The sequence below is a fragment of the Brachyhypopomus gauderio genome, chromosome 17 (genome assembly GCF_052324685.1).
Source record: "Brachyhypopomus gauderio isolate BG-103 chromosome 17, BGAUD_0.2, whole genome shotgun sequence".
In the NCBI taxonomy this organism is placed as follows: Eukaryota; Metazoa; Chordata; class Actinopteri; order Gymnotiformes; family Hypopomidae; genus Brachyhypopomus; species Brachyhypopomus gauderio.
In genome coordinates this window covers 20,363,981-20,391,225 of record NC_135227.1, presented here as the reverse complement: position 1 = coordinate 20,391,225, position 27,245 = coordinate 20,363,981, and the positions used below count along the sequence as shown (strand labels likewise).

Here is a 27,245-nt window from a genome sequence, read left to right as displayed (position 1 = left end):
AGTAGCGAGCCCCCAACAACTGAGCCGTCTTAGACACCCCTGGGTGCCCCGTCCCCACTGACGTATGAGCCCAGCTGATGAGGGCACTACGGTGCGCGGGGGGAACGTACTTACGGTGCGGCGGGCAACCTGGATGCGGGTTCGCTGCCTCGATCTCCCGATCGATCTGCCACTCCAAAGCTCCCACGACACACTCCGGTGTAAGCACCGGCTCCTCGCTCGTAGACTCCGTACTGCCAGGAAAGGATCTAGACAGCGCATCCGCACGCTGGTTCTTCTCTCCTGGCCGGTATGTCACCTGGAACTTGAAACGAGAGAAATACAGAGACCACCTGGCTTGACGGGCGTTCATCCGTTTCGTGGTCCTGATGTATTCCAGGTTTTTGTGATCAGTAAGCACGGTGAATGGATGCTTAGCTCCCTCTAGCCAGTGTCTCCACTCACCGAACGCCTTACGCATGGCCAACAACTCACGGTCTCCCACCCCGTAGTTGCGCTCGGCGGCGGTGAGCTTCTTAGAGTAGAAAGCTATAGGACGGAGGGAGCTATGCTTTTTCGGCCGTTGTGACAACACCGCGCCTACTCCCACGTTCGACGCGTCCACCTCCACTATAAAGGGACGATTAGGATCCGGTTGGTGCAGAACCGGCGCGTCGACAAACGCTTGCTTCAGCTGGTTGAACGCTCTCGTAGATCTCTCTGTCCAGCGAAGCTTAACTCCTCCCCCTCTCAGCATGTCAGTAAGGGGCTCTGCGATCTGGCTATATGCGCGAATGAACCGCCTATAGAAATTCGCGAAGCCCAGAAATCTCTGAAGCTCGCGCCGTGTGTGAGGCTGTGTCCATTTCACGACCGCCTCCACCTTCCTGTGCTGCATGTGCACGGAGCCTGGCCTGATGGTGTAACCTAGGAAGTTCACCTCACTGAGATGGAACTCGCACTTCTCGAGCTTGCAATACAAACGATTGCGCAAGAGCGTGCCCAGAACTGCCCGTACATCACGCACATGTTGGTCATGGGAGGGAGAATAGATCAGGATGTCATCGATATAAGCGACAACGCATCTATTCAGATACTCCCTTAAGACCTCATTAATGAACGCCTGGAAGAACGACGGAGCAGACGCCAAGCCATACGGCAAGACGCGATACTCGTAGTGCCCCGTAGAGGTACTAAACGCCGTCTTCCATTCATCACCCTCGCGTACGCGAATAAGGTTGTAGGCGCTGCGCAGATCTAGTTTAGTGAAGACTTTAGCCCTCCTTAACTGCTCCAGTGCCGACGGCACTAAAGGCAGCGGGTAGGCAAAGTTCACTAAGAGGGAATTGAGCCCTCGGTAATCTACGCATGGCCTCAGACCGCCGTCTTTCTTCTTTACGAAGAAGACGCTGGCTGAGGCGGGAGAGGTGGAGGGAGTAATATAGCCCTGAGCGAGAGCCTCCTTAACATACTGAGCCATGACCCGCTCCTCTTCCTGAGAAAGTGGATAGACTCGACCGCGCGGTGGCGTAGTACCTGCCTTGAGGGTGATGTGACAGTCCCAGGGCCGGTGGGGTGGTAACTGGGTGGCCTTGGCAGCGCTAAACACCTCCGCTAGATCCTGGTATGGAGCGGGAATGACCGGAGTGGTGCTGATGTTAGGGCTCTCTACGCTGGTGGATTGCGCGAACACACGGGAGGGAGACCGAGTGCCTTGGAGAGGCGCTACCCACTTCAGCAGCCTACCCGTGGGCCAGTCGATAACGGGGTTGTGAAGCTTAAACCAAGGGAGACCTAACGTGAGGGGATAACGTGTGGAAGGGAGGACATAAAAACTAATATGTTCACTTCTACCCTGAACGGCTAACGTGACTGGTGCAGTGCGGTGATAAATAAAACCCCCGCCCACAGGCCGCCCGTCCAGTGCTTGCACGCGGCGTGGCTCCTCCAGTCTTCTCAAGGGCACCCCCAGTTCCTCCGCGACGCTCCTCCTCATGAGGTTCCCCGAGGCTCCCGAGTCCACTAGGGCGAAGGTATTAAGAGAGACCACCCCGTAAGAGACCGAAGCATCCCAAGTCAACAAACCTCCCATTACGGACGTACTCACCCTGGGCCGCCCCCTCCTCGGTTCAGCGCTCCTCATGGGGGGGGCGGTAGCACCCATCTCCATGGGTTCTGCTGTGGGAGTCTCCTGGGGTGGTGTGGACACGGAAGCCTGCGGGGGTACCGACGCGCGCCACTCCTCTTCTCTCCTGCAACAGCCTATCGTAGGTGATAGCCTGATGCACCACCTGATTAAACCCGAGCTCCTCGGGCCGACAGCTCAACTCTGCTCTCAGGTCAGGCTTCAACCCCGCCAAGAACACGTCGATGAGGGCGGCCTCGTTCCACCCCGTCCTGGCGGCCAGGGTACGGAACTCCAAAGCATGCTCTGCAGCGCTTCGGTTTCCCTGCCGCAACTGCAGCAGGCTCTGGCCGCAGGACCTCCCTCGGCGAGGGTGGTTAAAGACCGCCTTTAACTCGCTGACGAAGTCCTCGTAATTCCGCGAGCAGAGAGCCTCACTCGAGAGCTGCGCAGCTCCCCAGTCCAGAGCCCGGCCCTTCAGGCGGGATACGAGGGTCGCGACTTTCTGAGCGTCCCCGAGAGACGGCAAGCTCGCAAAGTACAGTTTGCACTGCAATAGGAACCCCTCGCATCCCTCGGGGTCTCCCTCGTAGTACTCGGGCTGCGATATCGGGGATCGAGCTGACATGGTCGATGCAGGCACCTGTACAGACAACGTCTGCATGCATGTCGTCAGACCTGTCATCAGCGCGCGGAGCTCCTGGAGCTCTTGTTGTTGTCTTCCCAGCAGGAGACCCTGGTGAGCTAGGACCTCCAGTGGAGAAGCCCCCATGTCTCCGGCAGCTTCTGGCTGCACATTCTGTGACGCCGGAGGCGTCGTAACAGAGGCAGCCGGAGACGCAGGTGGAATGAACGTGGGTTTATTCTCCATAATAGAATATTGACAGAAAGCAAGGCAATACGCAGAGACTCTGAATATGTAAACAGGCAGGAGGACTCTGAGACAGCGTTTGACGGTCCAGTAAGGCTCGTAGCGTGAATGTGCAGCACTGGACCGGACAACCTGCGGGTTTAAAAAGAGCAACGTAACAAGAAACAGGTGCATCAGTATTCTGGTGATTGTGATGGTAGGAGTGGCTGCGTGCTCGGGGGTGTGTGCTGGGATCGGCTGCTGACCGGGATGCGCGCCCTCTGGTGGCGACCCGGCCCTCTCACCGTGACACTGAGAAAATGCTGTAACCTAAAAATGCTGTTTTTAACACAATATGTTAAAAACAGGCATGTAGGCATGATTAATTCATTAATTATTTATTAATTACTGTTATTACAATTATAGGATACAGACAACTCAAATAAATTATGCAAATAAAGTTTAAAAGAATTACAAATATGATTATAATTAGTTTTAATATGTAAAATATTTAATAAATATTTTGTGTTGGTTTATTAGGACTAGGCCTGTGTTGAAAAAATCGATTTTCCGATTCAGAATCGATTCGCATATGATGATCTGATAATCGATTCGTACGTCCAAAGATCGATTTTTTAGTTAACTTTTACCCCCGCCTCGTCACTGAATTCACGCAGGCGCGCTCGGTCTAACTAACTGTAAAACAACATGGCGTCGGACAGTGACGGTAACGACGATAGTCAAATCGGCAATCTAAAAACAGAAGGACAGTTTATCCAGTGTCAGTGACTATTTACAGTTAGTCCATGTCACTGACAGTTTACGCAGTGTTTTTACAGTTTAAAAAAGTTTAAAATGCTCTTGTAACGTTGGGCGCAAGGCGATGGATGAGACAGAATCCTTTGCACTTTCCAAATCGTTACGTTTATTACATTTACCGAAGCGCAGACAGTGCACATAAAACACGTTTACATAGAACATGTGTCACTCAAACAACGACGAGCACAGGACGCTGCGCGAGTACAAATTAAATAGACAAACCACATCAACCCCACGTGATGACGAGACGAGCCACAGGTAAGGATTATCACAAGACGCACCCGCGGAGATCCACAGACGCAGACAACGTTAACACACGCCCAACAGGGAGGGGTCGGGGACCGTAACGTGACAGTTCTGTTCTTATAATCTCACTTTAAAGAAAAATACACGTTTACATTTTATACTTTCAGTTTATTAAGTGTGAGCACTTTAAAAATAAAAATGCATTTGGTAGCAACAGCTTTTGGGTGACTTCTTAATTATTTCAATCATAATAATAATGCACTGGTTAGTGTCCCAGTAGGAGTCCACTGTTGCAGATATAGACACCTCAAAGATGCCCTCTGTTTATTGTCCTGGATTACCTTTCTTGAAGGTAAATTTATGATGACCCTTTTCACCAGTCTTCCAGCCATCAGTAACTACCAACTATCAGTAACTATTTGCTGATTAATATTGATATAATACTAGTTTTAACATGTTGCTTCTGTACATAGTCAGGAAACAGCTCAAATACATTTTTAATAACACTAAACCCTGAATTGGATCGAATCGGATCGAATCGATTAAATCGGATTAAATCGAAATAAATCGATTCTTAATCTTCAGAATCGGAATCGGATCGATTCTTGGAATTTGAATCGATACCCAGCCCTAATTAGGACATAAATTATGTGCTTTTGTTCATGTATTACGCCTTACGCCGTAAGTTAATATTAGTTCTTATATTTCTGATAAAAATTAAACTTCATCAGAATAAAGATAAAATACTGAATTTATCTTGCATCTACCTCTGAAGCTCTTCCGATGTCTGAAATACAGGCGGTCCCCGAGTTACGTCGATCCGTCGTAAATCGACTTTCGGTGTAAATCGGAACGTAAATAACGTACTGTACGCAGTTATCCTATCCTAACCCCGTCCTCCACGGTCCCGAGCCGCGTAACCATGTAATTCTTCCGCCACGCACACCAAACACCAAGTTCCGTTTACGACGCAGAACCACTTAGGTCCAAACAAGACTTATACAGTAAATGGGAGATGTGTCGAACCACGAAACATCGTAACCCGGGGACCGCCTGTATGATGTTTTATGTCGATTGAATCGGTGCATTAATGTCTTCGGCACGACAAAACAAGTTGAAAACGTAAACTGACCAAAACAAACTGGACTTAAGGAAGGACGGAGGAAACTTCTCTACGTAATGTCCGAAAATCAGAAGGCGGGATGACCCGCAAGTCAATCAAATGACACCGCCGTCATCCATCCAGCACTGATGATCCAGTGAGAGCACGGACGTAATTTAAAAGATTAAAATGACATTAGTAGTAAAATGCACCAATAGTAAAATTAGTGCATTAACATAACACAGATGACATTGTTAACTGCTGCGGATGCAGTGTGTGAGGACATCACAGCAGAGGACAGACTGGACTAGACAGTCCAGAAGGTTCTGTCCACGCTGCACGAGCAGATGTCTGTGGTGATGTGGGTGAGCGACACGCAGGAAGGTGTGGAAAGATTGCGCTGTAATTCTCCAGCGTTACTAGTGCGGTTCGGTCTGTGTCCAGTGTTCACACTTCTAATTTAGTAGTGTGCCTCTTTGTACTGCGGAGTTTTGTTTCTCACACACCGATAATAAAAAGTTTGTCCTTCCTTGGTAAGTCGGGAGGATGTGGACTGTTCTCATCATGGAAAAAAAAATTTTGTTAGCTTGTGTTTTCTCCATCTGTCCAGTCTAAGGAGTCAGGATGAGTGAGGAGTCATCTCTCTCTCTCTTATTCTCTCTCTCTCTTATTCGCTGTGGTGGTTCAGCAGAGGAGAGGCCCGAACACGCGCACACTCTGCTCAAACCTGCCTGGTTCTGAACTTGACTTGGGCAGCGTGTGTGAGACTCCGCACGTATCTGGGCGGAACCGCCAGACGGACCAGAAGAAGAAGCCCCGCCCCCTTCCCCCCACACACCCACGTAAAACAGTCCTGCGAACCGGGGCTCGCGCAGACTTTCAGCAGCGCGAGCGTGCGGGACGTCCTGTGTTCTCCGGGAACTCCACGCAAATCTGCAGCGTCTTCGTGTGTGTGGATCGGTTGACAACGTAGGCCACGGGTAAGAACTCGTTTATGACTTAACGGATTACGAAGCATTTCGTTGTAAAACGATTCACTAAACAAATTTGTGGAAGTTTTGTCGCTGTGACCCAAAGTGATCCGTGACTAGTTGCATCGGCGTTTGACAACCCAACGCATCTGAGAACTAGATATCAGCGTGTTAGATAGTTCTGCAAGTTGGCGAATGCAGTTTGTGAGATTTGGCAACCGGAACCGTCTGTGGCACGTGCAAACAAAGAAAATATTGGATTGCAATGATTTCTTTTACGCAGAAGTTTAGACAAAGCAGATGATGAGAGTTTTAGTCAGTTTGATATACTGAGTTTATCCTGCAATCCTGTTTTACTCCAGAATATCCAAATCTGGGCTACTGTTTGTGTCCAACACGTTGACTAAAGATAACCACGCTTGTGGCTACATTATTTTCACTCGTCTGTTGTGTGTTCAGTAGTGTTTGCAGAGGCAGCAGCAGTAGTGAAGACATGTTTCTGTGGACGGATGTGCAGCTGCGCGCGCGCCACTAGGACGAACCGCTCGCGCGGGGCTGATAGTCCTACAGGGTCGCCCCGGTCTCCTCCTGTGTGTTTCTACAACTTCAGTATCATCATAGTGTCAGTCTCTTAAACCCGTTAGCCGGCAAACTCACCGCTCGCCCCGGTAGGGAGGGAGGGGGGTCGTGGGGGAGGGGCGAAGACGTGGCAGTCGCTTCCATGCGCGATCCTCGGATCCTCACGAGCGCAAGACCTCGGCTGGTGCGCGCGGGCGCTGAGGCGCGGGCGCGCGAGGACTGGAGTTTTTTTTACTGTTTGTCGCATTTCACTGAGCAAGAGTCAAACACCAGATGTAGGGTTGAGACGATTGCGTGAGGGGGTTTTTCAAAGAGTTTGTGTGAAGTTACGCATTTCATTTCACCAGCGTGACCTGCACAGAGGAGAAATGGGTCGTTTTTCAGCCAGTTTATTGAAAGACGGTCGATTTCTGTCAGGATTTTACTTAATTCAATCCAGCTTTCAGAACTGTCAATGCAGTTGCCTACTGAATAAATCTGAGACACACCTGAGAATTGCACACTCTCGAAGAGTATTCTGTACTATTATAATTCGAAAGTAAATCAGAGCAGTAACTGGCCCACTGATTCATATGAACTAAAACATTCAGATGAAGCAGATGTAACACACACATTATGTTAATGAGTGTGTTTTATCCACAAGTGTGGCTGAGGGCAGACTACTGTGTGTAAGCTGTAATTCTCAAGCTGACCTCACAGACAGACTAGGGAGAAGACATGTGAATATAAATAAATCCAATTTTAGTAAGTAAAGCTAGATTTTGGAATTACAACTCATAGCACAGATATTTCCCAGGTTTGGTGTACCCTCACCAACACACTGTGTGTTTGTGTATGGAAGTTTGTGTGTGTGTGTGTTTATGTACATGTGTGTTTACACATTTCCTAAAGCACTCTCTGTCTCCTCACTGTTCACCTTTTGGTTTTTACAGGTGCCATGTTTATTCAGCAACCCCTCCCCCCAAGTTTCTCTCTCTCTATCTCACTCTCTCTCTCTCTCTCTCTCTCTCTCTTACACACACAATGCAGTCTAGTATTCCAGTAAATTTCTGCTAGTATAGAAGTACACTTCTAGATATTCTAACACACACACAGTGGAATCTGTCTGTCTGTTTGGTTGTAAATTGTAAGTGGGGTCATTGGTCTACGTATGTTGCTCGACAGAACTCATTATAATTAGTCAGTTTGCAATTAAAGCTCCAGAATAAATAACATTTGTGGGCTTATCTCTCTCTCTCAGGATGGCTCTGTGCTGGTTGGCGTTGAGTTTGCTCTTTCAGACTCTACATGCCCATGTTGACTTCTTTACCTCCATCGGTGAGCCTATCATCCATATTTTGCCTTCCTCTCCCTCCTTTTCATCCTCATCTTCCTCCCACACACTTCTCTTGAACACTCGTAGAAAGTGCATGTCCAGATGTTTTTATTCATTTTCTCTTGTTTCTGAAGTGAAAATTCCCACGTGGCATAGTTGATATCTTATTTGACTTCTGACCTTGTGACCTTTTAGGTCAGATGACAGACTTGCTATACACAGAGAAAGACCTGGTAACGTCGCTGAAAGATTACATCAGAGCAGAGGAGAACAAACTGGAGCAGGTTAAGCAGTAAGTACACACACACACACACACACACACACGCGCACACACACACACACACACACACACACACACACACACACACATTACATTTCAAAACAACTTTCATATTTATTGTGTGTGTGTGTGTGTGTGTGTGTGTGTGCGCCAGGTGGGTTGAGAAGTTGGACTCCCTGACAACAACAGCAACACAGGATCCCGAGGGCTTCCTGGGGCACCCGGTCAACGCCTTCAAACTAATGAAGAGACTCAACTCGGAATGGGCAGATCTGGAAAACCTGGTGCTCAAGGACACAAGCGATGGTGTGTGTGTGTGTGTGTGTGTGTGTGTGTGTGTGTGTGTGTGTGTGTGAAATGATAAATTATAATTTATTATATTACAGTTATATAACATTTATAATTGTTTTAATTAGGTACTACTGTTAGTTCAAAACGAAGCTCCTGCTGTTCTTATCTTGTGTGCGTATCTCTCCCGGTATTTGTCCCCTGCCCGTGTCTCCTCTGCAGGGTTCATCTCCAACCTCACCGTGCAGAGGCAGCACTTCCCCACTGATGAAGACCAGAACGGAGCAGCTAAAGCTCTACTACGGCTACAGGACACCTACCAGCTGTCAGCCAACGACATCTCCGTCGGAGACCTGCCTGGTGAGGCTCGTGGGTGGGCGAGGGTGTGTTCTGGTTTACATTTTTATTTGGTTCAGATTGTTTTAAAGAACAGTTAGTTAACCTCTCAAATCCAAATGTGTGTGTGTGTGTGTGTGTGTGTGTGTGTGTGTGTGTGTGTGTGTGTGTGTGTGTGTGTGTGTGTGTGTGTGTGTGTGTGTGTGTGATTCAGGTGTTGTGTACAAGAGCCGTATGACGGTAGAAGACTGTTTTGAGCTGGGTAAGATTGCCTACGTGGAGGTGGACTACTACCACACAGAACTGTGGATGACACAGGCCCTGAGACAGCTAGACGATGGTGAGGACTCTCCCATAGACAAGGTGACCGTCATGGACTACCTCAGTTACGCCATCTACCAGCAGGGGGAGCTGGATCGCGCACTGGAACTCACCAAGAGGATGCTCAAACTGGGTGAGAGAGCCACTCTGCTCTGCTGTCCCTGGTTATTTAACTAGAGTTAAATAGTTATGTAGCTCATGTCATTCACAAGAGGAGCCAGTGACGAGCATCACTGCCAGGTCTGACGACAGTGGTGTGTGTGTGTGTGTGTGTGTGTGTTTGTTTCAGACCCCACCCACCAACGGGCCAATGGGAACCTGAAATTTTTCGAGTTCCAGCTGGAGAAGCAGAGGAAGGCAAAGGAGGTGGAGAAGGTGGAGGAGAAGCCGGTGGAGAAGGTGGAGAGGTCGCTGGACAAGCGTGGAGCCCAGATGAAGCGCTCCAAGGACCCTCTGCCTGAGAGGAGGCGCTATGAGCAGCTGTGTAGAGGAGAAGGCGTGAAGATGGTGGGCACAGCTCTGATCCACATCTGCTCATCACCCTCTCTGAGGCTTTTTCTTTCATCTGCTTGTTTTTGTCTGCTTTGTCTTTTAAACCTTCTTTCTGTTATAGTTCTCAGTGACTGTTTGACCTAACATGCCTTATCTCTGACTCTCTCTCTCTCTGTCTGTTTGTCTATCCAACTCTCCCTCTCTGTCTCTCTGACTGTCTCTCTCTGTGTCTGTCTCTCTCTCTCCCTGACTGTCTCTGTCCGTCTCTCTACCTGTCTCTTTCTCTCTCTCGCCCTGTCTCTCTCTCCACCTGCAGACCCCTCGCAGACGCAGCCGTCTCTTTTGCCGTTACACTGACAACGGACGTAAGCCTCGTCTGCTATTGGCTCCTTTGAAGCAGGAGGACGAATGGGACCGCCCCCACATTGTCCGTTACTATGACATCATCTCCGACGAGGAGATGGAGAAGATTAAAGAACTGGCCAAACCCAGGGTGAGTTCTGCTCTCTGGACCTCCTGATCAGGAACACACTGGAGATGTTTGGAAAGCAGCTTTAAAAGCACACAGTTGACATGTCCCTAGTCACGGAGCCAGCTTACATCTCGTGGATATCTGATTTCTAGATTTTGAGATGAGATGGGAAGTCTTTTATGAGTTATATTTGTTATAACTCAGTCAGCGTTATGCTACAGTGTTTTTGCTCAGTGCTGGCCATGGCTTTGAACAAAAACCAACATTAAGTTGGAAAGTTAAACCTTAATTTGTTTCTGTGAAATTATGTTAAATTTGTTTCTGTTTCTGATCTATATATAATATGTCTAAGACAGCTTTTGTTATGCATAGTTAGTATTACATCGTTTGTTATGCATAATTAGTGTTACAGCTTTTGTTATGCATAATTAACATTGCAGCTTTTTTTATGCATAATTAACATTACAGTTGTTGTTCAGCAGGGGAAACATTCTGAAAGGCCTGACAGGACTACAAGAGGGAGAGAGAGAGAGAGAGAGAGAGAGAGAGAGAGAGAGAGAGAGAGAGAGAGATGGGGCAGTGGGAGAGATAGAGAGGGGGCAGTGGGAGAGAGAGAGAGAGAGAGATGGGGCAGTGGGAGAGAGAGAGAGGGGGGCAGTGGGAGAGATGGGGTAGAGAGAGGGAGGGATAGAGGGGGGAGAGAGGGAGGGAGGGAGAGAGAGGGGTGATGCTCTGGCCTTTCTCCATACGGTGGGTAGGAGTGGGTGATATTAACAACATTGTGGCCTTTCAGCTGCGAAGGGCCACCATATCCAACCCCATCACGGGTGTTCTTGAGACGGCCCCCTACAGGATCAGTAAGAGGTAAGGCCACAACAGGGTGTGGGCCCTGGAGGAGACGCCGGTCGCCACGCCACCCGTCCGTGATCTCGCTCTACGGCCACAGAACTCCGCAGCAGAAACACGAGTTCAGGAACGCTGGCTGTTCCCAGAACCCTCACGCTGCTAGAACCCACTCTTGAACCCGGGGTCCGTATTCTAAAGGGATCCACTTCACAGAACCCTAAAAGGTTCCATGAAACCACCACGGATGTTGCCTAGGGAGACTTTAGGTGTCCTTTCTGGGTGTGGCAGCCACGAGCCAATGCGCTGAGAGAACGTGGCGTCATGTGACTGTGCTGTGGAGTTCTGAGGTGTCCGGCTGCTTGGCAGATGGAGTGGGTGGATGAGAAGGGAGAGGACCCAGTGAAGGGTGGGGTTCTCTCCTCCAGCAGCGCTAACAAGCTTTGACTACAGTGGAACAGGGGCGGAGAGAATCGGCTCACGTCATCACGTCGGCGGCTCAGGTCGGCTCACGCACTCCTGCCCTAATCAGGACTGCACTGAGGGCTCGAGTACAGGGGACTCGTGTCCAGCCGCTGCTAAATAAACGTGACCGTGATGTTGGTGTAGGCATGAATTGATCTGTCCCTGTCTCACTGCTAGTCTCCATTTAGATTTATAAACCCTGCTAACCATCTCTCTCTCTCTCTCTCTCTCTCTCTCTCTCTCTCTCTCTCTCTCTCTCTCTCTCTCCTCTCTCTCTCTCTCTCTCTCTCTCTCTCTCTCTCTCTCTCTCTCTCTATCTCTCTCTCTCTCTCTCTCTCTCCCTGTACCCCTGTTCTTCTGTTATACTTTTTCTGCATATTCTCTCTCTGTCTCTCTGGGAATAGCTAAGGCGTGCCACTGTACATGACCCCATTACGGGAAAACTCACCACTGCTCAGTACAGAGTCTCCAAGAGGTAAGGGGTCAAGGGTTAAGGTTCAGAAGGCATTTCTCCGGACCCTGCAGTTTAGTATTTTCTGCTGTTGTGGGTGGCCTTGTCTGTTCTAATCCTCTTCAGACTAGCTGGTTCTGTTCAGGTTCGTATATAACCACGCTGTTCATTGTCCACCCTGTCAATTGTTCCATCCTAAAACCTCAGAAATGTCTGCTTCCTCATCCTGATCTGTGACACAGAAATAGATTTCTGTGGGTCCATACTGTCAGCTACATGACTAAACGCATGAAGCTTCACCTCGGAAAAAATGACATTAAACACGCACACAGAAAGAGGCCATGTTGTGTTTATATTTGAACAGGACTGAATTGGCAGCTGTGATCAGCTACCAGGCCAACAGGAGCTGTGATAGGTTTACTTCATCAACATGAAGTAGGATATCTCATTTGATTGGCTGTCCCGTTTTTCCCCTGAAGGCTCATTCGTCCTTCCACATTCTATCAAGGGGAGCAAAATCTGTGGACAAAGCCAGCTTTTGCAGACACTATGAGGACCCTTGTTTTTGTGCAGGCATATTCACAGCCACCAAAATACCAAAGCAAATAACTTGTTAGTTTATGAGACCTTTATACAACAGTTGTGAAAACTCACTGATATGAAACTTGGGAAAGAGTGTTACCTTCACATACACCTTTGTTCACTTGTGTCCAGTGAACAATAAATCGTATTGTGACGACACACCCAAGTGCTTGGACACACACACACACACACACACACACACACACACACACACACACACACACACACACACACACACACACACACACAGACTTATCTTTGGTTCTTCATAACCATCTGTTTGAGTCTACAGACTAAAATAACCCTTTAACAGGATATACATAGAAGGCCCAGTAACTCTGCCATCCACACCAGAGAGGTTTAACTCACCCTGTTCATTACGTGTGTGTGTGTGTGTGTGTGTGTGTGTGTGTGTGTGTGTGTGTGTGTGTGTGTGTGTGTAACTCACATGGAGACGTTGGGTGGGGTTACTGTGACCATGTTTTTGCTGGTTTGCTTTAATCTGTGGGGGTTTTGTAAGGTTTTAATGGAGATCCTACGTGAGCGTGTGCACGTATATTTTAAATGTCGGGAGAAACGTGTGGAGAGGGAGGAGAGAAAGGGGAGAGACACGGGAGAGACTGAGACATTTTGTCACTTTGGCAACAGATTTGTGTCGTCATGTCAATGTTGAACTAGAATGTGTGGACTTGAGAGGAGGAGTGTGAGGAAGAGGAGTGTGAGGAAGAGGAGTGTGAGGGAGAAGAGATTATCTGTGTGTTTCTCAGATTCCACACAGCAGACCACAGCTTTTCCACTCTGACCTGGCACTGATATGAGAGATGGTCTCCTCTCATTGGTTGACTGGAGATACGTTTTCTGGAGAGCGTCCAATAAAAACAGATTTTCAGGAGATTCGGCATGACTGGAATTTCGGTGACGGAGGCGATCTTTATAGCCTCGAGCGTTTTCCGATGTGTTGGACTTCTGTGCACACTGCTGACTGCTTGGATACTTGACAGTTACCTGCAAGTAAAGTGTTTTGCCATCGAAAGCCTGAGGCATTCTTTATCTGAGTATCTGAGATACCTACATACTACCCAGAGGCGGTCTTTGCATAGAGGCGTGGCTAGGCAACTGCCTTGGGCCCCTCCTACTGCAACCCACTGTAGGGGCCCCCTGACTAGCTAACTTATTTCTTGCATATTTTAGCTAGGGGGGCCCATATGTTGATGGGCCCAATAGCTAAATTCGCCATGAGCCCTCAAATTGCTAAGTCCGCCACTGATACTACCTCTGTCTCTCTCTGTCTCTCTCTCTGACACTGTCTGTCTCTCTCTCTCTCTCTCTCTGTCTCTCTCTGTCTCTCGCTCTCTGTCTCCCCACCCCCCTCAAATGTCTCTGTCTGGTAAATGTTTTCTTGTTACCTGTGTAAGAGGAGAAAGTGACAAACACACACACACACACACACACACACACACACACATTCCACATGCTGTTCTTCACTTTGTTTTTTCCTGCATGTTTACTCTTTCCCTCTTTATCATCTCTTCACCTCTATACTCACATTTAACAAGCGTCCATCTGACTTCAGGCCCCTGGAGTTTAGTTGGCGAGTCCTGATCTTTGGGACATGTCCTGTATTCACACGTCTTGCCTAGTTTACACTTTTCTTCTCTTTCACATGTCATCCCAAGCCTGTGCTTGGTAAATTGTCTGATGGCTTGACCTCATCAGGAATGTATTAATTCGACTAATTAATGAACTGTTTAATTTGCCCTTCTCCTGAAAGTCTCTCCACCTCTTTCTCTAGTGCCTGGCTGACTGGTGAAGACCACCCAGTAGTTGCAAGGATCAACCAGAGACTGGAGGATGTCACAGGTCTTAACATGGACACGGCCGAGGAGCTGCAGGTGAGGGACACGCTTGACCAATCAGATGATCTTTGTTGATCAATTGACCAGTCAGATGATATTTCCATACTTTCTAATTCCCTGTGCTGCACTGCTATTGGTCGGTGCTCCAAATCCCCTCACAACACCGGGCAAAGTGCCCTTGTGTTGCTTAGCAGTGAAGACCTGCTGAAAGTGTTGTGTGTGTGTGTGTTCAGGTTGCGAACTACGGGGTCGGAGGGCAGTATGAGCCCCATTTTGACTTCGGCAGGGTGAGTCCTTCCTCCTCCTCCTCCTCCTCCTCAGATACTAACAGGATCCACCATTCAGCAGTTCTGCTATTAATGGGTTTGGGTTTGTGTGTGTGCAGAAAGACGAGCCAGACGCCTTTAAAGAACTCGGCACTGGAAACAGAATCGCCACCTGGCTCTTCTATGTGAGTCACATTCGTCTGTTTAGCATCTCTCCATCTCTCTATCCCTCCATCTCTCCATCTCTCTATCCCTTCATCTCTCCATCTCTGCTGTTCACTGGAGTCCCTTTGTTCATGTTTCTCTATCAAGAGTGAAGAGTTGTATCTGATAATATTTAGTTCTGTTTACATGCTTGGTTGTTGTTATTATTATTATTTATTATTGCAATTTATTGATGGACTGTAGGAAAAAATTCTGTGCTCAATAAATGTGGAGCTTGTTGAACTGCCTGTTGCAGATGAGTGACGTGGCAGCAGGGGGCGCCACTGTGTTCACAGATGTTGGGGCTGCAGTGTGGCCTAAAAAGGTAACAATCTCATCTTTGATTGGCAGAGGTGTAAATTCAAGGTTCAGAAAGTAAAAGTCCTCACCAGGATTTTGCTCAGGCTTCCTGGATTGTGTTGATTCCACTAATTTGATCTGGATTGCACTAATTAGAAAATCTAGCAAGCTTGAGCAAAATCCTGGCGAGGACTTATACTTTCTGAACCTGGAATTGACACCTCTGCTGATTGGACACTGTAAACTAACCCTTAGGCTAAAAAGGCAACAATCTCATCCATGATTGGGCTCTTACTAAATACTGAATGCGTTAATAGTTTTATACTTTTTCTCCTTTTGAACGTGTTGCAGGGCACAGCCGTGTTCTGGTATAACCTGTTTGCCAGTGGGGAGGGTGACTACAGCACACGGCACGCTGCCTGCCCTGTTCTGGTGGGCAACAAGTGGGGTGAGTGTTCTACTGCCCCGGCACACGCCACACGGGAGACGTCCTGCTCACATCCTGGTGCACTTGTGTACTTACACAACTCAGAGGTCTTGTGCTGCTTTAATCCCGGTTCTAATCTGTGGTTGAGACGCCACGTTAATGCTCTCGTGGGGTTTTGTTCCACTACACTATAGTTCAGTTAGACACCTGGGCTAAACGTTAGTCCTGTCCAGCAGGTGAGAGGAGGCTTGTTCTCATTCTGGGATGTCTGGACGTACGTGTCTGGATTAACTTTGATAACTCGGGTTAAAGGATGTCTCAGTAGATTCCAAACACACCTCACCAGTGCAGGAGTTTCTGCACCAGGTGATGTCAGACCTGAGGAGAAACCTGCAGGTTCTAGAAGCTTCTCCTGACGCCTGCTGTCACTCCTCTATTTCCTCCAGTGTCGAACAAATGGATCCATGAGAGAGGCCAGGAGTTCCGCCGCCCCTGCAGTCTCAGTGAGGTGGAATGACGAAGGGAACGAGAGTCCTCCTCTTCATCACTTCCTCCTCTTCCTCCTCTACTTCCTCTTCCCTTCTTCCCATGAGGCCCCAGGATGCCATGAGCTCTCCAGATGACGACAGACCCCCCCCCCCAACTCCCTCCACCCCTGACCCCCACATCCTCCACCCCTGACCCCCACATCCTCCACCCCCTGTCCTCTTCCACCGAGCTCGATGCCTGACACTTGGGTGGAGCTCGCTGGGCAGAAGATCTCACTGTCCCTCACTGGTCATGGAGGTGGAGAGATCCAGTTCAAGTCTTTTAAGGAGGCCTGATTCTGTGGTTTAACCCTAGTCATGTACTTAATGGAGATTTGCAATCATAAGTCCTTTTAACTCCATGTTTAGGACTAATCTTGAAGAAAAATTACCCAAAGACATTTCTGGGTGGATTGTATTTGTGTGTCGAGCTAAAATCAAGGGGCTGTCATTCTGTCTCCGTCCACACTGCAAACACAAACACCTGTACACACACACACACACACACACACACACACACACACACACACACACACACACACACACGCACACACACACACTGGATCGGGTTATGGGAATATTCATGGGCATTTAGCTTTAATCTGTTTGAAGTCTAAACTTTAACCACTGAAACAACCAAGCACTCCAAACACAGAACAGAAGGACAGAGAAAGAGAAGAAGGGGTGTGGTCTCTCCCACTCAGGAAAAGGGGGTGTGGTCTCTCCACTCAGGAAGAGGGGGTGTGGTCACTCAAAGCTGAGTGCATCTTTAGGAATTCATTTCTGACCAAAAGAGCGGTTTTAAATACAAACACTCTGAAGTTAAAACAGAAATCATCTTAAGTAAAACTGAACAAGGGCTTGCACATTCAATAAATATTTTTTTTATTTAAAGAAACTAAACCAAATATGAGATCTAGAGTCCTGGGGTCAATGCAAAACGATTTTTATTTATCTTAAGAGGTCAAAAACTTTTATGTGTTTTTGTATGTATGTAAAATGTTTTTGAATGTGTGATATTTTCTACAGAAATAAAAATAATGTGTCCAATTAGTCCTGTTGCATTATTGCCCTGTACACGGTGTCTGGCGGCTGTAGTCTTAAGCCTGCTTTATACCTCCGGACACGGACGAATTTCGTCCGTCCGTACCAAACGTAGCCTCCGTAGGGGGCCACTATACCTCTTTCCGTTTCCAACGTTGTTATGATTTTTTTAAATACATCCTCTAGAGGGCAGTATAGTCAAATTTCCGGCACCAGCGCACCAGCAATCTCCTCCCAGCTGTTTTTGCATCGCTGTTTATCGCGATGACCTGGCACCGTAGCAGAATGTAGCCTCTAACCAACTCGCAAAGTTTCTCTTCTAACTCGAGCGTCATTTTTTAAAGTCCAGTACTCTTCTTCATTGATTTTCCCGAATTGGTGTACGTTCGATGCTTCTGACTCTCTACTGCCCCCTGATTTGCGGTTTATATTGCTCCGTTACTACGGATTCGTAAGCGCTCTGGCAACGGACCCACTGACGGATGAAACGACCTCCGGAACCGGACGAAAGGGTCCGTATCCGTAATTACCGTAGGGTGTGAATGGGCCTTTATAGTTGTCCACGAGGTGTCTGGTGCGCCCTCTTGTGTACGCTCAATGGTACACCACCCCTTTTCCTTGAGAAGGGCGCTCTATAGATGTAGAAGGTATTCATGGAGCTGAATATTACCAATGAATGTATCGTCTGTACAGTATTGGTCTTCGTTATGCTCTGTAGAGTATTGTCTACCCAATACTCAGTGAGTAATGTCACTGTGTGGGTGAACTATACTGACACCTGCATGGGACCCGCAAGTGTATACACACACACACACACACACACAGATATGTTGTGACGTTTCCAAAGTAATAGGACGTTTAGGACAGTGTCCTTCATCAGCTTGTGATCAGTTTCTTGAACAGCTTCAGACCATCAGAATTAAGGATATGAAATTTCCAATGGCAAGACATTATAATACTATTGGACCTTGTAATAACATTTATGTTTGCATTGCCGGTTATTACTGTGGCAGCAAAGAATTTAGGAAATTCAACGAAAAAACTGATCTACACTCTTGAATGAAATAAACTTACATTTATATAGTGCCTGATACCCAAGGTCGTTTTACAATTACTGTAACAGTTACAACCTTGTACAACCAATCACACCAGGGAGAAGCGCGCGCTGTTAGGACGTTAGAACCACGTGCGTGAATGTTCTGACTTCAACATCTACTTTTGGTAATATAAACCGATTCCTCCTACTACTGATTGAAAATCACTTTTTATACACAGATGAAGAATGTGTCTGAAATGTTCTGTTTCTTTTACTCATGTGTTTCACTGTGTGTGTGTGTGTGTGTGTGTGTGTGTGTGTGTGTGTGTGTGTGTGTGTGAGAGAGAGAGAGAGAGAGATAGATAGTGTGTGTATGTGTGTGTGAGAGAGAGAGAGAGAGAGAGATAGTGTGTGTATGTGTGAGTGTGTGTGTGTGTGTGTGTGTGAGAGAGAGAGAGAGAGAGAGAGAGAGAGAGAGATAGTGTATGTGTGTGTGAGTGTATATGTGTTAGTGTGTATGTGTGTGAGTGTGTGTGTGAGAGAGAGCTATTGTGTGTGAGTGTGTATGTGTGAGTGTGTGTGTGAGAGAAATAGATAGTGTATGTGTGTGTGTGTGTGTGTGAGAGAGAGAGAGAGAGAGAGAGAGAGAGAGAGAGAGAGAGAGAGAGAGAGAGAGTGTATGGGTGTGAGAGGAGGAGAGAGGGGGTGGAGAGAGGGACACAAACGGACAGACATACGGAGTGAAGGGGTGTGAGTCTTCGCGTGCAGGGCGGTGGGACAGAGGATCACGTGACCTGTTAGTACTAATTGACACCAGCGCTCTCAGCGCGGTTAGGGCGCACAGACGGCGGTCAGAGCTGGGTACAACGGCGAGAGAGAGAGAGAGAGAGAGAGAGAGAGAGAGAGAGAGAGAGAGAGCAAAAGATAACGAGTGATCCACGGTAACAGCAGAAAGCGAAGATCAGATAACATCTAACGATCCGTGGCCTGAAGTCTTCTAAAAGCACCCTAGCTCACCAAGATACAGAAACACAGAAGGAAGGATGGAAGTTATGATGCCGTACGACAACGGATACGATGAGGATGAGTACATGATTCAGGAGGAAGAGTGGGACCGAGACCTTCTGCTAGACCCTGCCTGGGAGAAACAGCAGCGCAAGGTAAGACGCACACTAGAAGGTTAAAGGTTAAAGACAACACCAAAGCGCCTTCCCAACAGAACTACCCCCAAAAATACAACAGTTTCGTGATTGTGAACTTTGGCCTACGGGGGACTGGCGTGGCGTTAATGTAGGACCAGTTCGTTAGAGGTCTGGGTCCCCCCGACGACACGTCTTCACGCGGATGCAGCGAGTAAAGTCCGACAGCCCCGCGAGCCCCTGCGAGCGCAGCACGCGCACAGCCCCAGTCCGGCACGCGCACCGTCGACAGACGCGCTTAACGATATGTGGTAGTATAAATAAATACCCCTCAAAAACAGGGGAAGGAACATTTACCTGACGAATTTTAATGTTGCTTTGTGTTTCAGATTTAAAAAGTGCTGAAATTTAGGCTAAAGTACTTGAAAATGCTTGAAATTGTAATTACTTCATTTCACAACAAATATCTGTCTGACTGAACAGTTCTCTTGTAATTACATTAACAAATACGAGCCTCTTGTAATTCCAGGACGAACATGAGAACGTGAAGACGTTAAGATTGGGCGTTTTGAAAATAAACCACCATTAAATAATGTGATTAAAAAGTGAATTATTTAGAATCATTTCGAGTATATATATAAATATTTAACTTAATTAAGTTTATCGTGCTGGGAAATATTGAAATTGACCTTGAAAGTGACGTACAAGTGCTTTAATTCCACCTTATAAAGGTGTATGAACCCTGCAAACATGACTTTGTTTATTGCGCTGAGGCGCAAAGTTACAAAATTCGAGAGGTGCGCGACCTCGCGAATCGACAGCGCGCGAGGCACTCGCGCACGGGGAGCCACTGCGATTACGTCATTTTTTGACGCGCGGACCCTCGCGCCGCTCGCGACGCGTAAAAACCAGGCTTAAACGCGCCATGACGTCACCGGTCCTAATTTTAACCGCAGGACCAAACGGTACTAGAGTGGGTCAACCCCGTGTCCTTGGGGAGGAATGCCTTTGTTTGTTTCTGTCTCTTATGAGTCTCTTGATGAGGTTTTTGTGAGATTGAAACATTGTTTTAAAGTGTGACAAGAGTGCAAAAATCACAAGGAGCTGGGGTAAAATCTATGGGAACGTCTGTCCTCTGTCCTCCTGGGACGATTGTCTTCCTGGGGAATTGAGTTAATCTTCCTAAAGTCTCTCTCTCTCTCTCTCTCTCTCTCACACACACACACACACACACACACACACACACCCACAGCGACATGGGCAGTCCTCTTAGAATAGCTTAAAACACAAAGGCATTAACCAAGCCGATGAGATCAAATGAAGTTCTAAGCATGTTCCCCTGGTGGCCACCACCATTACCAATGTGGAACAGGAACGTGGTTCTGTGGAAGTGAACCCTCAGTACAATTACAGTTGTCACACTATTCTGATGAACGTGGAGGCATGTGAGATTAGCATGGTACCGTAATCAGAGAGCGGAGTTGATTGACAGTGAGAGAGAGAGATATCAGCACAGAGAGAGAGAGAGAGAGAGAGAGATGAGGTAGGGGAGAGGGGGAGAGAGAGAGAGAGAGAGAGAGGTAGATCGACACACAGACGGAGAGGAGGATGGGTGGGGGGGGGTGGGGGGGGGGTTTGAGAGACCGTGAGATTGCCGCTGGTCCTGTAGAACTCTCTGTCTTCTACATTGTGTTTCAACTCTTAGTTACTTGTAATCATCACCTTAATTTTGGCCTCAGGACATATTACTGAATATTGTAATAAAATCTATTCACAGATTGGCTGTTTGCAATGAAATATATTTGCAATGTTTGCATCCGTGACACTGTCCTTGTTTCTTTAACAAGGTTTTTTTTTTACTTCTAATCTCTCACTGTGATGCAGCAGATAATAATGTGACAGCAACGATTAAAGGCCCTATATTGATCACTTAAGTTACTTAACTGAATTCGCAAATAAATATTACTAGAATTTTGGGGCGATGCTCGTTTGTCTAAGCTAACGTTATCGCCCAAGCCTGCTGTATGTTACCTGCAATAACCATGTGTATTTTGTAAATCGCCGCGATGGACACAGTTCTCTGCATAACTTCGCTGAAGTGGCACGCTCCCCACGAATGAATGACATTCTTTCCCATCCAATCAGTCCGCACAGGGATATGTGCCCTGCAGGTCACGGCTATCTCATGAGTGTCTGCCCTCCAGCATGGAGCTCGCCTCTTACCTCCATTATCGGAGCAGGCCGAGTAGATGGACCTAAATTTAACTCTTTACCTCAACAGGAATGCACTCCGGACTCCATAAAGCTTTGATCTGCTCTGCTATGACTGCGTTGAGTCCGGTTCTATTTTAATGGCTCCAAGCGCAGGCTGTGTTCGGGTCATGCCACGTTATACCCAGAGCTTTACACTACAGACAGGAACGCCAGAAGAGTGGTTTTAGCACGCCATCTCATTCATGTTTGTGGGTAGTGTAAAACTAAACAGAATAAATAATAAGTCTTCATTATATGCCAAAGTTACAGAAATAAGCAAGTTGAGGAGCTGCTTTTGTATTTGAATCTGCCGCGTTAAGACTGAACCTCTTGCACTGCCTGTTTCATCAAACAAACTAACGAATTCATCCAAGGCAGAAGCAAACTAGTCAGTGGTCTCCTTAACCAGTCAGTGGTCTCCTTAACCAGTCAGTGGTCTCCTTAACCGGTCAGTGGTCTCCTTAACCAGTCAGTGGTCTCCTTAACCGGTCAGTGGTCTCCTTAACCGGTCAGTGGTCTCCTTAACTAATCAGTGGTCTCCTTAACCAGTGAGTGGTCTCCTTAACCAGTCAGTGAGTGGTCTCCTTAACCGGTCAGTGGTCTCCTTAACCGGTCAGTGGTCTCCTTAACCGGTCAGTGGTCTCCTTAACTAATCAGTGGTCTCCTTAACCAGTCAGTGGTCTCCTTAACCAGTCCCAGTGATTGCTATATGATTGCTTGTCCAATGTTAAGCAAATAAACTTAATACAAAATTACCAATATTAGTTGTCAAAAACATAAAACACCCTTTTTTCTTGCTATTAGGAAGCAAATAGTTTCCTGTTAATAAAGTCAATATATACCATTATAATTTTATCAACACAGAGTCATTGTGACAACAGCCTGACTAGTTAAGAGTTGTGTTGTGTTTTTAGATGGATCAACAAAATATAAGTGAGATTTCTGTGAGCTTCTAAAATACATTTAGTCTTTTATTTAAAAAAAAGAAAAATGTTTGTGCTATGTTTATTAATCATCACTGGTAAGTGTCTTTGGTAATGGTATTTGGTAAGAGTCTTTGGTGGGATTCTTTGATAAGGGTTTGTGATAAGGGTGTTTGGAAAGAGTGTTTGGTAAAGGTCTTCAGTAAAAATATTTTCTAAGTGTTTGGTAAGGGTCTGTAGTAAGAGTGATTGGTTATATTGTTTAGTAAGTGTGCTTGGTAAGTCTTTTTGAAGAGTGTGGCAAGTATGTTTGGTTAAGGTGCTTAGTGCTTAATGTGTTTAGTAAGGGTTTGTAGTCAGTGTGCTTGGTAAAAGTGCTTGGTAAGGGTCTGTGGTAAGTGTGCTTGGTAAGTGTTTAGTAAGGGTCTGTGTTAAGAGAGCTTGGTAAGAGTGCTTGATAAGGGTCTGTGGTAAGAGTGCTTGGTAAATGTCTGTGGTTTGTTTGGTAAGTGTGCTTGGTAAGTGTTGGGAAAGAGTTGTATCTTGGCTATAGCCATGCATCAGGTACAGGTCTTGATATTGACTTGATATTGAGTTAAACTACTGTATAAGATTATAGATCTACAATTTACTATTCTAGGATTTATCGTAAGACTTGTCTAAAGATTGGTGTGCATTTCTTTATTTTCTGTTTTTCTCATGCAGTAAATAAAGTGTGTGTTTGTGTGTGTGTGTTTGTATGTGTATGCGTGCGTGTGCATGCGTGTGTGTGTGTGTATACCTGCCTACCTTGTAGACGTTTACTGCTTGGTGTAACTCCCATCTGCGGAAGGCTGGCACTTCGATTGACAACATAGAGGAAGACTTCAGAAACGGTCTCAAGCTTATGCTACTGCTCGAAGTCATCTCAGGTGGACACACACACACACACACACACACACACACACACACACACACACACATAAAAACAATAATAATTGTAGGTGGACAAATGGCTAAATGTGTGTGTGGAAGGATGTTTTCTATCCTTGGTTTCACCCATTTGCACCACCCAAACTCTAGATGAAGCAGACGGAGGTTTGCTCTCGTCCTCCTGCACCTTCAGCTGTGTGGTGAAGTGTTTCCTGCACCTTCAGCTGTGTGGTGAAGTGTTTCCTGCACCTTCAGCTGTGTGGTGAAGTGTTTCCTGCACCTTCAGCTGTGTGGTGAAGTGTTTCCTGCACCTTCAGCTGTGTGGTGAAGTGTTTCCTGCACCTTCAGCTGTGTGGTGAAGTGTTTCCTGCACCTTCAGCTGTGTGGTGAAGTGTTTCCTTCTCTTTGTCATGGGATTACTGTTCCAGGTGAGCGGTTGCCCAAGCCTGACCGAGGAAAAATGCGTTTTCACAAGATAGCCAATGTCAACAAAGCCCTGGACTTCATCACCAGCAAAGGAGTCAAGTTGGTCTCCATAGGAGCAGAAGGTGTGTGTGCGTCACCCTCCTAGAGGAACGTGTCCACTGGTCCCACAGGCTGACAGACACCACCTAACTGGGGCTCCATCTCCATCTCCACATGAACATGTGTCTGTGCTTTCTGCCACTGAAATAAGCGGTTGCTGTATTGCAGTGTGTCTGCACACTCACTTCTGATATACAACAGTTTTAAATCTTCCCTGGTTGCCATAGAAATCGTGGATGGGAATGTGAAGATGACTCTTGGTATGATCTGGACTATCATCCTCCGATTTGCCATTCAGGACATCTCAGTAGAAGGTACACAAACCACTAAGTAGACTAATACCAATGGTATTTACACAGTTAACACAGCACTCGCAACTGGTTTTACAGGAAATAACGGAGATGTGTTTAAAGTACCATGTACAATAAAAATAACTAAATATACAGGAAAGTAACACGAAACCTAACAGCTCTGTATCTGCTCAGTAAACACAGACACAACCTGAGTAACAGCTACACTAACGATGCTAAATGTGTCCAGGGTCGTGCCCGTATAAACGGGCTGAAACACAAAACATATTATTAGAATAGCAGTAAAACCTTTTGCCTGTTGACTTGTTTACTTTAATCCTTATTTACAGTATAAAAAATATAACAAGCATACAACAAACATTTCAACAGTATTATAATAATTTTCCTGGTAAACCTTTATAGTTGCAATGATCAGTTAGGAAAACAGCTGGTGTGTTTGTGGTGTGTTGTGGTGAGTTGTGAAGTGTGCTCTTCAGAGAATGTCGTCATGACATTTTATTGAACCAGCGAAAAGCCCATAGGACTTTGTTTGTAACTGCAAACACAGATTTTACCATTGAGAAATGTATTTGTAACTAAAGGAAATGGGGACATTTGTGTGTTCAGTGTTTGTGTGCTCAATGTTGACTGGCTGCTATTTGAAGTATGTGCATGTGGGGGTCTGACAGCCGTGAGTGGTTTTATCAGGGCATTAACTCACACACACTTACATGAGATTAATGGCTGTTATTTTTATGGTCTCTACAGGTTTGAGTTAGAGTTACCAGATTAGTCAAGTCAGGTTTATTCACACACAGGAGACCTCACACTCTGTGTTCCTCACAGTTACGTTTGTTCATCACACGTAGGAGACCTCACACGCTGTGTTCCTCACAGTGAAACCAGGCCGCAGGGCCCTCAGATGTGTGCACACACGAGCATGAATAAATCTAACTGCTTTCAAAAGGCATGTTGCTATAACACAGCTGCAACTCAAGACCGTTCTGTCCCGTTGTAGAAACCTCTGCTAAGGAAGGATTACTCCTGTGGTGCCAGAGGAAGACCGCCCCCTACAGGAACGTTAACGTACAGAACTTCCACGTCAGGTTCGTACTTCACAAATATATTTAAAACAATACATATACAAATTCAAAACACTAAGCAGATTGAAAACTTTCTACTTATTATTATTATAATTATTATTAGTAGCTGATTAAAATAAAATAAAAAACAATTGTTGTATCATGTTGGCACTTAAATTTCTCCTTTTGACCTTTCACCCTCAACATGACCCCAATGACCCCTTTGTGGTGAAGCTGGAAAGATGGCCTAGCGTTCTGCGCCCTAATACACAGGCACAGGCCTGACCTCATCGACTACGCCAAGCTCAACAAGGTCTCTTGTGTGACCCCAGATTAACCTTTGACACCAGTCCCGTCATTACTACACAATCGTAGAATTAACACTGGACTCGTGCAGCACTGTGAGGTCTGTGCTGTTCCTCGTGTGCTCTTCACCTCTTCCCGTCTCGAGTATGTTTGTGTGCACTAACTCTTCTTTAACTAAAGCTTCTAGCCTTGTGTTTTGCAGATAGATTTATGTATTTAACGTGCTGATTTATTTAATGTTTGCACTCTTGTCGTGTTCTGGCATGACTGCACCAGGATTGAGCCACTGTGTGTGTTTGCGTTGTCGTGATGATTCGTGGAGGATGGTCTACGCTCGGGGTCCTGGATCAGAGAAGAGTCCTGACAGGGTTAGCCCTCACAGACTAAACACTGCACAGGTGTGCAGAGGGCTGCTAACGGAGGCTGAGTGCACGACTGGAGACTAGAGCATTGTGTTGTGGCCCAGTGTTAATCCACCTCAACCAACAGATTCCTCAGCTGTTTAGAGTAGTTTAAAAGTGGATTCAGGATGTGTTTGTCAAGAGAGTGAGGTCAGAGTTCAAAGTTCTGCTTCACTCTGGCTTCCATGGGGCATACGTCCAGAGAATGTAGAGCATTAGTAGTTAGAAAATCAAATATTTGAAAAAAAACCCACCAAAACAACCTCTAACTAATCTGAATACTTAGTAAAACTCCTACCTGGCCAACTCTAGATTTGTCGTCCTTTCTTTCAGCTGTGGTTCGAGCAGGCCTGACTGTACATGTGGGTGTTCTGCCCTGTTTGTGGGAGGTGATGTTGTGCGCCCCCCTGTGGTCGGGGTGTTAGTAGCACCGCGTACCTGCTGGATGAAGGCTTGGCTTTTGATTGGGCTATGGTACTGACAGATACAATAACGGCTCATCTCACATTTGCCCCGAAGACAATGCAGAACTCGCTTCTGTCGTCCACACCCAGAATAGCGCGGGAATGCGGTCCTTTAGCCTCCGACGCGTCCGACAGATGTCTCCGCATGAAGCAGCCGTGGGGAGTGTCGCTCCGGTGCTGTGTGAGGGGAACTGCAGCTGTGGATCCCCCCCCAAAGCCCCCCCCCCCCCCCCCCCCCCCCCAAAACACACGCAACCTTGAGCTTGTACTGCAAAGCTTTAGCCACTGGCCTGTGGCGTCGGATGACATAGCAGTGAAGTACTCCTGAGAGTATTCCTTACTGGAGTTATAACACTAAACCAACACGCTTTGGTTTTAAACAGTAGGAGCTTCAGGGTAGCCAAGGCAACAAAGACTCTGTTTACCAGGATCTCAGTGAACAGGTGGTGTGAACTGGACGTTTGTCAGGGATTCAATTAGTCACTGAAGTTTGAGGGTTTTTTTTAGAATGGTCAGGTCTGTCAGTTTGGCCAGGGGTGAGTTGAATGGTGCATCTCTCTCTCTCTCTCTCTCTCTCTCTCTCTCACACACACACACACACACACACACACACACACACACACACACACACGTCACTCTCAGCTGTTGCTGTCGGCTCCAGGTAGGCTTGTGAAGGGTAATCCCGAGGTTTTTTAGCCCAGGCTCAGTGCTCTGTATCTGGACATGGGCTGGCAGAAAAGCACTGTCCAGCTTTTTACTGTCATAAAAGAACAC

At 46.9% G+C, this 27,245-nt stretch overlaps 2 protein-coding genes across 3 annotated transcripts in view; both read left to right on the top strand.

The window, feature by feature from the left end:
• Positions 1-4,998: 4,998 nt before the first annotated feature.
• On the top strand, positions 4,999-17,149 carry p4ha1b (prolyl 4-hydroxylase, alpha polypeptide I b). 2 transcript variants are annotated; one of them, XM_076977512.1, is made up of 16 exons: positions 4,999-5,654; positions 5,810-6,101; positions 7,912-7,988; positions 8,182-8,278; positions 8,421-8,572; positions 8,777-8,914; positions 9,105-9,344; positions 9,501-9,718; positions 10,020-10,196; positions 11,888-11,958; positions 14,309-14,408; positions 14,606-14,659; positions 14,758-14,823; positions 15,099-15,167; positions 15,494-15,590; positions 16,016-17,149. In XM_076977512.1, the coding sequence occupies exons 3-16, from the start codon at positions 7,913-7,915 to the stop codon at positions 16,084-16,086; spliced, it is 1,626 nt and encodes a 541-aa protein (XP_076833627.1). In that variant the 5' UTR covers positions 4,999-5,654; positions 5,810-6,101; position 7,912; the 3' UTR covers positions 16,087-17,149. The 2 variants fall into 2 exon arrangements, with proteins under 2 accessions (XP_076833627.1, XP_076833626.1); XM_076977511.1 differs by lacking the exon at positions 11,888-11,958 and adding an exon at positions 10,969-11,039 and having other exon boundaries at positions 5,000-5,654.
• A 1,855-nt stretch (positions 17,150-19,004) lies between these two features.
• actn2b (actinin, alpha 2b) overlaps positions 19,005-27,245 on the top strand; it is a 23,843-nt gene continuing 15,602 nt past the window's right edge. The window contains 6 exon segments of the mRNA XM_076977510.1: positions 19,005-19,336; positions 23,288-23,402; positions 23,832-23,951; positions 24,156-24,242; positions 25,237-25,324; positions 25,535-25,613. Of these exon segments, the coding sequence (XP_076833625.1) occupies positions 19,220-19,336; positions 23,288-23,402; positions 23,832-23,951; positions 24,156-24,242; positions 25,237-25,324; positions 25,535-25,613 (606 nt within the window). The 5' untranslated portion in view covers positions 19,005-19,219.